General features: G+C 44.1%; 1 protein-coding gene across 11 annotated transcripts in view; it reads left to right on the top strand.

The window, feature by feature from the left end:
• RASSF7 (Ras association domain family member 7) overlaps positions 1 to 9,449 on the top strand; it is a 230,501-nt gene extending 221,052 nt beyond the window's left edge. For 10 of the 11 annotated variants that reach the window (XM_085644827.1, XM_085644820.1, XM_085644818.1 and 7 more), the window contains 2 exons: positions 2,600 to 2,707; positions 6,242 to 9,449. In XM_085644827.1, the coding sequence (XP_085500953.1) occupies positions 2,600 to 2,707; positions 6,242 to 6,273 (140 nt within the window). In that variant the 3' untranslated portion in view covers positions 6,274 to 9,449. Of the gene's footprint in view, positions 1 to 2,599 lie in introns of all 11 variants that reach the window. The other variant, XM_085644825.1, reaches the window with a different exon arrangement.
• The last annotated feature ends 1,337 nt before the right edge of the window (positions 9,450 to 10,786 follow it).

Genomic DNA, 10,786 nt, shown 5'->3' on the forward strand with positions numbered 1-10,786 from the left:
ATTAAAGCGGCATAGAGTGAATTGGTGTAGAGTGTAGGGGCGAAGAGTGCAGTGGTACATAGTAGAGTAGTTTGGAGTGGAATGTATTGATGTGGAGTATAGAGGCATTGAGTAAAGTGGAGTGGAGTGGTAAAGAATATAGTCCAGTGACGCAGTATGGAGTGGTACAGAGTATACCAATTTTTTGGATAATTCCGAAGTGTTGTGGAAATATTTTAATACGATCAAAACAAATCAATACACTGATGCCATTTCCTCACATAGTTGGTGCGCTGTATACTTTTAGCACAAAATGTATGTCTGTGCAAATGTAATGGTCAATTCTATTGAAGATATTGTCTGCTATGGCAATGTGCTACCACACCATGAATACTCCATTTTACCACACTCCACTATACTCTGCACCACTCCACACTATGTTTAGTGCAATGACGCATTGTGGAGTGGTGCAGAGTGGAGTGGGGTAAAGTGGAGTATGCATGGTGGAACACATCTTCAATTGAAATGACCATTACATTTGCACAGGCATACAGTTTGTGATAAAAGTATACAGCACACAAAAACATCTTACTGCTCACCTCGAGTAGCCAGCATGATTGTCACACAAATCTTCTCACTTTGAAGTCAGTGGAAGAAATAAAAATGAAAACCTAGCTCACTGGAAGACGGAGCCTGACATTTGACCCTTGTTTTTGAAAACAGAGCATTCAGAAATTCAGTATGGGTGGAAGAATACAGTAAATGGGGTTTGGGCAAGTGAAGGTACAAACTAAAGATGGACAGCATATAACAAAGTCAGCAAATAGAAGGCAAGCAAAGGTGAGTTAGAAACTGTAAAGCCAATGGTAAGCAATGGGTGGAATGCATTCCCAGGCAAACGCTCAGAAATTCATGCTCTGTAAAATATGGCATGCAGTGAAATGGCAAAATGTTCGGCGGTACCTATTAGTAGGAAGGGGCCCCAAATTTATTGCGCGGTCAGAGCAGCAAAGGTTCTTGGGTGACAAATTAGAAGAGACAAGTTAGTTTATACGGGTTGGATTTTCAGAACTGGATGTCAGTTCAGGTCTCTGACAAAAATCATCAAGTATAGCTAACCCAAATATTGGGGTAAGCCGGCAGAGTTTTTTGGCTCTTTATAATCTGATTTGGGCGATGAAATGGATAGGGGGCCGGGAGCAACTTGGAAATGGTGTACAATAATTTAACCCAGGCTGTTGAGAGCTTTTGATATCAGAAAAGGTGAGGGAGTAAAACGCATTTCTTTTGACATATGTGGGTTTCTGACTCTCCCCTTGAAATGCTACAGTGGGGAAGCCCAAACTTGTCATGGGTGAGTGGCACATTCAGGGGGCCAGCAAAAGTTGTGGAACCCTCTCTGGCCAGTTGTAACATTTCACTGCTTGAAGCCCAAGGTGTGTACTTAAAAGACAAGACCTAAAAACAGGCTGCAGCTTCCTAATTCCTTAAGCAGTTTGCGCTGTGACTCCACATTCTTATTGGGACAAAGGAGACTGTCAACTGTGTGAGGGTCTCACATTTCGATTGTAAAATAGCATAGCAGTCATTGTAGGAGTACCCCCATTTGGTAGAAACACCACATTTTCCCCATGTAGGATTGCCTCATTTGATGGACTGCTGGTCAGTTATATTTTCTAGGTCGATGTCATGGAGCATGGCGTCACTATGCAGATCTATCAGATATTTCAGTCGCAAGAAGCCGGTCTTCTCCTCCCACATTGAATTGTCTGCCTGCAGGAAGAACTTGCCATGTAGCTGAGGCTAGTCTCTGCTTCTTTCCAAAGTTGCAGGAGAAACCACGTATTAACCTGAAATGAGGAGGTAGACCCCCTGACCCTTGGAGGTTGGCAGGGAAAGGGCATTTGGCAGGAGTAATTTCCTGCCACCAGCAGGGAATGGCAACGCCCCCAGAGTCAAAATGTAAACTGGATCTAGAAGAACATTAGGAACTTTCAAAATCCCCGCAGTGTGAGGTTCTGGCAAATGAGCCTTTGATTTTTATGGCCATAACCAAGTACGAACCGGACGTTGGAATATGTCTAGAAATCTTGAATTAAAGGTAGCTTGATTCCCTGTTTTGAGCAACTATTTGGTTGTGCCTAGAAGTTTAATTCTGATGCATGCTTAAGATGGTGGTTAGTAAAGGTTCTTCAGAGCTGAGCCAAATGGTACCATGTTATCAGAGTTGCAACTTGAGTCCATCAGCCATGTTCTGCATCATATGTGACCTTTAAAGGGCTCTCAGTAACCAGCTGTTGTTGACAATGCGTCTATAATTCACCCCGAAGTAAAAGATAACTCTCATCCGAAGTGCCTTGCCATTAAGAGAAAGATGTTTTTGGTTTTGCAAAATGAATGTCATATCTTCAAGTTGTTTTGCCTTTCATTGAGTTGTTGGCATTTACTAAACAAAATGTAATCCTCAGCTTTGATGGTCCTTCGACTGAATTGGGAGATGTTATGTAGTAAGCAAACTTCTCTCCTGCTTATGTCTATGGCTCTATTTTGATACTGTTGTTGAAATTGAGATACCTGAGCAAACAGAGCATTAACTATGCTTGGTCTTTCTCATCAACAGGTACGCTTTACTCCACCATGGACTCTCCTCCCCGGCCAACCGCCAAGCAGTTCCTCGGCAATCCCCGAAACCTTCAGAACCCACTTGTGTCCAGCCTAAACCCAGAGGGTGTGTATGTGTGAATCAGCTTGTGCCTGCCTGCTTGCTTTTGCAATGCTCATCTATTCCAGCAACTCTGCAAAAACAAACTCTTGCACTATTGACGGTGGCAGCTTTGGCCTGCATGAGGAGGAGGCTGCTTGAACTCTTGGCCTGTCATTGTTGGTTCTCTCCTTTCTCTATGGCTCTTTTCAAGACTTTTACATATTTTATTTCTGCGACAGATTGATGCTCTGAGATGGCAGCAGTGGCTTCATAGCAGCGCAAAGAGTGATGAGTCCATCAATTTCAAACAAAACTGGGCTCATGTTAAACCAAGACCCCAATTGAGTGAGCTGCAGGCCGGTTCACTGAAGTCTGTATAGATGCTGAGGATTGTCACATTTCTCAAATTGAAAACATTTCTGGTGCCACACTTGCAGAAGAATCTGCCACTTCTTATTTATGAAACGTGAAGAAAGGTGGATGCTAGAATGTGTGTCTATTGACCTCAAAACCAAACTGCCCTTGCAGTGCTGTGTGCATGACTTAGACCTTCATCCGAAAATCTCAAGACCTTGCCTGGTATCATTTTACCGTGTTGGAATTTACGCTTTTTAGAGTGTTCAAAATGTAAACTATTCCCATGGTTCATTTTCCTGTGTCTGATCTGTTTATTAAAGTAGATTTGTGTCCTCATTCTCCATTAATAAACAGAGTTGCCGGCAGTTGTGTGCTGAGAAGGCTCAATCTGCTGGCTATGCACCGTGTATACAAGGACATTTCCTATCACTTAAGAGTTTAGTAGAAGAAATTGGAACCTTAATAGTAGCTTTGACACCAATTCCTTCTGGTCCATTACTGCTAGTAATTGGAAGTGTCTACAGGTAGCTCCGTGACCGCTCTTAAATTATGGTAGCTGAGCCGCTGCTATGGTCATACCGGACACCCCATGTTTCCTTTTGAGAAACAGATGAGGGAACTGTCCAATAGAGAGACTGCAGTTTTTCAGTTTCACTTCACTGTTGGATAAAAGAATCAAGGAAGTTCTCTTTTAGACATACTGGCGACTTCACAGTTTGGAGGGACTGTAATCCAGTATATGTCCGCATGCCATGGAAGCCCCGTTTGCGGATGGTTTGACTTTGGCAGTCATGATAATTGGCACTGTTTGTATCAAGGTGGCCTGGTTGCCGCCTCTATGAATTTCAGAGCAGAAGAACAGAAAGGCAATGTTGACGACAGACTTGTCCACCCTGCCCTTCTCCGGGAAGCGTTGTTCCTGCTATTCACGGAATGTATTACTGCAGGAGACTATGACATGTATTACATACATGTGTAATCCCAGCTTCCAGCTCTCAGTGGAGGGAGCTGTAATGAGATGTTTGTAAAATTACCTAGCTACAAATCAGTGTAATTATTTTAAATATGTACAAATATTTGTGTTTTTTTTAAATCTGAAAGTAATTTAGAATATGTAAAAGTTACCTCTGTCTTTAGTGCCATCTAGAGATACCACTGCCTCACTCTTCAACCCCTGATTCTTGGAAGGGCTCCCTGTCCACCAAAAATGTTTGTTTTGCATAAAGTTCAGTGTTAGCCATAAAAATTATGGAGCATCCCCTGTTTGAAATATTGACTGCTCCGTCGCACTATTATAGCTATTCTTTGTAGTAGTAACCCCCCGCCCAATCCTGCCTATGAGTTGCCATTTGAAGTCAAATGGCATGTGCAGCATTGCACCCCCTTTAACCAATAACCCTGCACAATCACTGCAAGCCCAAGTCTTTTCTGTGATGGACAAAGTCGGTCTGATGTTTGCGAGAAGGATGCATTTCCTCCACCTCCCAGATGTGAGGCTTAAACTGGAAAAGTGCAAGATGGCCAACCTTTACTGTTGCTCAGGAAACGATTTGTAGGCTCGGAATTTTTGGTTCAACTTGCGTTTTTTTCTGATGAGACTTACTCAAGCAATGGCCATCCTTTGTAAAAAATGCAGAACTTTGGTGGACAGCACAACTGTTTGTCTGTTAAACTAGATACACGTTGCCCTGCTATGACGCTTTCCCTCCAGTTTCAAGAATTTACCAGCGTTGAAGATTTATATCTTGTAAACAGTATGTGTCTAAAAGGACAAATATATATATATATAGAGTTATATTTACGCAACTTGATCTGCAGTTAGTTCAGCCTCTGCGTTCTCGCCCCAGTATATCCGTAGAGCCCCATGAGCGTTATCACTACTTTACAAACAGTAGCAATCTGCCAGGGTTTGTAAGGAATTGCAAACCCTTGTGGCCTATATGGATACAGAGACGGACACCAGGGCAGCTGGTGGAATGAAGTAGGTGGTTTACCACCGGTGGTACTCGCAAGACAAAAAAATAAGTGGGTCAAACGTAGGAGTTTATGCTCACTTCCAAAGGTATTGGCGGAGTAAATCGAGATTCATTTACTCTGGCTCGCTCATGCAACAACGGTGGTCATCAGTCCACCTGCTTGAAAGATTTGTAGACTGCTCCCAATCCTGGTGCACATGAAATGTAGAGTTAATACACAATGGGTCCAATTTTATGTTGCCACAATTTTCTCTACACACACTTGTTTCTTCTCCTTAACGTTGCTTTATCAAGGCACGCTGGATTTGTGGATAGATTTTTTTTTTTTCTTCTTTGTTTTGTTTGGCAGGTGGTATTTGTAATGAAAATCACATGCTAAAAAACAGAGCTGGTTGTTCATGGAAGATCTGGATACTGCAGCCTACAACTGAAAATCCGTTCCCTTGCTAAAGAGAGGTGATTTGCTCTCTGCTTCTTTGTGGCTTTTTTGTACTCCTAGCCACCGGTCCACCACATTCTTAACGGATTCTTAAGGTTGTGTTACCACAAGGGCTCAACTCATTGGACAGCTCTTTTCTGGGAGCATCATTTTTGTCATAAAGTGTTACTATGAGCAATTGTATATGTCACATTGACATGCGTGATGAAATAGGGTAACTTTAGGTAGGTTATTTGGGATAGTGAAATTCAAATGTTCACTTTATTCACACATTTACAAGCCCTGCATGCCTCTAGAAAATGCTGCTTTGGTGTAGGGCTTCTTGCTTGTGTTTGTCTGACATCCATGTGATGTCTGCTCTGTACTTGTCTCTGGAGGCGGGATTTCCAGCATACCTTCAGTCACTTGCTTATGCTTGCTGTTGTATTTGAACTGGCATATCAGTCCAAGGATTGAAGAGAAACGTGGTGAGTTCCTGGCGAGTAAGGGTGACATGGGGAGGCCTAGTTACATTTCAGATGCAAATCTGAACTGTAAACTCACCTGCTCTAGCGCCCTCTGTTGTCTCTAGCCAGTCCAATCTCCCAGTTTCCCTCCTAGCCAGTTCTTCTTTTCTTTACCTCCTATGTACTTTTTTCACTATTCTTTTTGCGTTAAAAATCAGTGTTTTCTCCATTTAGATGTTGCATAGTTTAAATGTATGCTTTTAACACCTTCTCTGTCTATGAATTTTGTAACTGTTATCTGAGGGAGCCGTCTAGTTACTTTTTATTGTATGTTTTACAGTACTCTCTACAAAACAGAGCACCTGGAGATAAAAAAGACCAACAAATGAAGGACTTTATGTACTTTTTATTATATGAAATAAACCACTTTTTAATACCATATGTTTTATTACCTTGATTTTTAATAACTTTTTACCGCACAATTGAGTGGTTACCATTTTTCACAAGACAAAACTTTTTACCAATGGTGCTGCTCTCCTGTTAGTCACTTTGGTGAATCCAGGCATCTGCTTCAGTGCCCGAAATCCATGCGGAGAAGAAATGCTTTGTTTGGCCCAGCATGGCCCGTGGTTGGTCTGCAGCACAGTCTGGCTTTGGACATTTGTGACTGTTGATGGCCGGTCCTGCTCTTGCTGTTGTCTGTGCTTCTGTGAATGCTGCTGCACCATGAGTAGGACAGTGAGGTTGCGGCATTTCAGGAATGCTGCACAGTGTGGGGATCCATCCCCTTCAGAGCCCAGCACTTCAAGGTGGACTGCATGAAGGACTGGCCTGGGATGAGTGGCTGCAGGAGTTTTAGACTGGTCTAGTCCTGGCCTTCGCTAAGGACGTTGGCCGGACCAACTTGAGAAGATGGGCCATGGATGCCTGTGTTGTGAAGGATGGCAGCGCCCATGCCAGAATTTATTTTGTTGCTCTCTGTTGTGAAGATCAGACAGCGTGTTTAAAATCCCTGAACTGCGGCTGCTCTGGAGCAACTGTTCCTGTGAAGTACCTCTTGAGCGTGGGGATGTTCAGGGAAACATTTTCATGATATTAATATAACTAAGTGGGAATGCTGCAGTATTAAAACAAATCAATCCATGCTCTATTGTGTAATATTTCATGTAATATATTTATACATCACTTTCAAGCCTCCTCATGATAGCCATAGCTCCTCCCTGTGTACCTATTTCTCATCTTCCCTTGTACCCTTCTTCCTTCTACACTTATCTTCTTTTTGTCACTCAACTCTCCTTGTGCTCTGCGTTCCCTTCTTTCTTCGGTTTCCTTGTATTCATCCCCTGCATTTCTTCTGCACACTCTACTTTGTTTTAGTACCGTTTTCTTTTCCCTGCTTTGGGCACATTCTTTTTCAGTCCGCTTCATTTCATTATTTACAGCTCTGTCCCACTCTGCTCCCTTCTGTTGCTCGCCCTCCAGTCTTCTTGATCACAGTAGCCCAAACCGCTCCCCCTCCCCCCACACAGATTTTCAGTATCAATACCTTGGTCACAGTGCAGTGTCTAAAGTGGATGCCAGTGCCATTTTTCACCATGCAGTTCCTTGGCAGTCTGTGATAATGCGCATGGTAAATCTGCTGCTGCATGGCGGTCGGTCCCAATGGCCAATCACCACCACCCAAGCTCTGGGCTTACTTCCTTCTTCACCATGTCCGCCCAGGGCTGGCCGTACCAATTAGTTTGTTCTCTTCTCAGCCCTTCTGCAGTCTGGACCAATACCTGTTGTCGCCATTCTGCGCCGGGACTGTTGGTACCAATGCCCTTGGTACTGACTGGTTCTCTTCTAGCCCCTGGCAGGTGCTGTGCTCACACACCTGTGCAAGCCTTGAAATGTCATACTCTTCTCTCCTGGGTTCTTCTGCAAGGACTTGCACAAACTGTTCTTACTTTAGGAACTCCAGCTGTCCAATCTTGCCTCAGTTAAGTTGGTAAGCCTCCCAGGCGCATCTGTGGGAACTCATTCACAGCACACTGGCGATCAGTGCGTGTATTCTTTCAGACTGTTAGGGTGATGAGGTTTATTGCTGCACTTTGTCACATCACTGACATTCATTTTCAGGCATGTATTCTCTACGGTATGTTTTTCCGTGAGCGGTAAGTAAGAGGGGATATATATTTATTATGTAGTAACAGGAAACACTGGTTCCTCAGGGTGCGTGTGCATTTGCTACAGTCATTCCTTGGCAGCTGCTCGTTTACCTCAGTCTTGTGTACAATCGCAGTTTTGTATAAAGTTTCGTTTTGTAAGATGTAAGAAATACATTCATGTTCGTTAAAGAACATTGTCTGAGCAAAAAAAACATTTGCGTTCCTTGGTGTAAGAACGTCCATCTGTAATGTCATGCCGTCATTTCCAAACGTCATAGGGTCGTGTAATTAGCTAGTCTTTATTTCTTGTTACCAGCACGTTCTCCTCACAATACTTTTAATGACACATAAAGTTTAAGAGCGTGATGTAAACAAAGACATGGCCACTTTTTTTTTAATGTTTTCAAATCAGTATTGGGGAATGACCATTGGTAATGTCTGTCCAGGGCTCTGGCATCCATGCTTGTGCTTGGTTGGTGTGTGTCTGTTTTTGGTTGGTGTTTGTCTACAGACATGTCTCGCCATCCCCACAGTCACAAGCCACCTGCTTCCATTTACCCTAACGCCGCTTTCCCCACACGGCCGCACCAGCAGTAGATCTGCGTTACAATGTCAAGCCTCGACTCTGCCAATAAGGTCCTCCTTGGGCGACTGGAAAAAAACATTCCGTGGCTGCAGAGACTCTAGCATGCTTCACTTGGGACCAGTGCTGGCCAGTAATGAAGTGCCCCCTTGAGCATCGAAGTCCCTGATTATTCACTAGTCACCTTCAATTATTTTCACTGCAAGCATGTGATAAATATGCCACAGCTGTGCACTACATTTAGAATTAAGCTGCAGTTTCTCCGTGCAATTCTGTGTTTGGCACAATATGCAATACTGTGTCGTATGTCTGCACCGTGCAATCTCGTATGTTAATGCGAACCGTTCTAATTGATGTATCCTTTGCTGATGCGTGTGCTGCTCCTCACGAGCAGCTCAGTAACCAAAGGCAAGCTCGTGCCTCTCAGATGCGCGAGACATCCCCCAGTTCTTTTTCAGACAGTCTCTGTGCTTAGCAGGACATCGCCCTCTGCCAGAGCGTCTCACCCTTGCCACACGACGTCCCCCAGAGCACACCTCATTGCCTCCACTGACAGCGGGGCATGGAATGAGTCCTTTCCACCACTCAACGTACAAAAGTATTTAGCATGTTTTAGTTGGGGACAGACCCCTTTTCTTGTGCAGTGCTGTGAAACTATTGGGGAGCCACTTTCCAGCTCAAGTACACGCGACGACCCCTGTGGTTTCATGGCTGTTCTGTTATTCTCCGAATGAGAAAGGGATGTCATGGTTATGAGTATAATCAATGTATCTATGAAATGTACTAAACATAATAAAGTTTTCTATGATCTCACACTATGTGGTTCTCCAAGATTTATTTTCAGCGCCACCATTGCAAACCCAGGGAGAGCAAAATCCCGCGCAAGGGTGTGTGAGTGACACCAGTGCTGAGTGAGTGCGCGCACATGAAGACGCAGCTCAAGTCTGCAGGCGTTGGACAGATTTTGAGACTTTTGAGCTTGAATTCGGGTGGAGACTAACAAGTGCCACTTGAAACTTAGATCTCCCAATCATGAACTTGAAGTGCTGTGATTTGTATAAGAAACGAAACTAGAGTAAAGCACTTAAAATATCACAGAATTGTGCAGCGAGGCCTTAGTAAAGTGTATGAAGCTAACAAGAGCATACTATTAGCAGCACACTTTCCTATAGCGCAAACTGGTTGAGTAATTTAATTGTGGGGGCCTTGGAAACGAGACCGGCTATAGTCTGCAGTATACGTAGCCCCTCACAACATACTTGTCCACCAACCTCCTTACGTCACATTGCTCCTTAAGCCCTCTCCCTGTGCCCTTTCGAGCTGATACTGTTTGAGGCACAGGGACAAGTATTGTGCGGTGGCTTGGGGCACAGACTGCATTATTCAGTCTGTTCATCTGTCCCAAACCTGCTTCTGTGGGTAGAAACAAGCTTGCAGTGGACATTGACAAGGAGAGTATTGGAAGTCACCCTACACCCTCAAATGGAGAGAATACTTGACTCCTGTACCCCAATGGTGATTCATTTGCCATTGGGGGGGGGGGGGTCAGGGTAGTTGGGGGATGGGGGGGGAGGAGGGGAGAATGCCCCAGGTTCCATGCTTTTAAGGGCCCCTGGAAGTGCCTGTCTCCACTGGTAAAAGCCATCTTCTTAGGACGTGCAAGCAGTTTATTTTTACTTTCATTTGTGTTTTTTTTAATTGAGGTTATTTATTGATATGCCATCTGAGATGGGAGCCTCTCTAAGGGGTTGGAACATCTGGGCTCTAGTTTTTTATTTCTGCCCCTTGTTTTTGCAACTCAATGCGTCTCGCATCACTACTGTGGCAACACCCCTTAAAAATGGTGGGCTACACACTGCCTAAATTATTTAATCCAGTTTTATTTTTTTTTGTTTTCATCAGACTGGAGAAGCTACCCCCTCCCAACTCCTCAATTCCCCCTCCCCAGAGCCTCTACACTCCGTACCTTTCCTCTGCTGTAGCACCTGCCACTAGAATACCCATGCAGCAACAATTGGCATGCCACTTAACAACATGGAGCACATAGGCTTCTGTACCCCTCTTAGGCCTGAGAGGAAGTTGACTGGTAGAGGGTGCCTGCCCTAGTGCAAGATATCCAACATCCCGGTCAGTCCCACGAGGAAGTGACCCA

This window comes from Triturus cristatus, chromosome 3_1, assembly GCF_964204655.1.
Source record: "Triturus cristatus chromosome 3_1, aTriCri1.1, whole genome shotgun sequence".
Classification (NCBI taxonomy): Eukaryota; Metazoa; Chordata; class Amphibia; order Caudata; family Salamandridae; genus Triturus; species Triturus cristatus.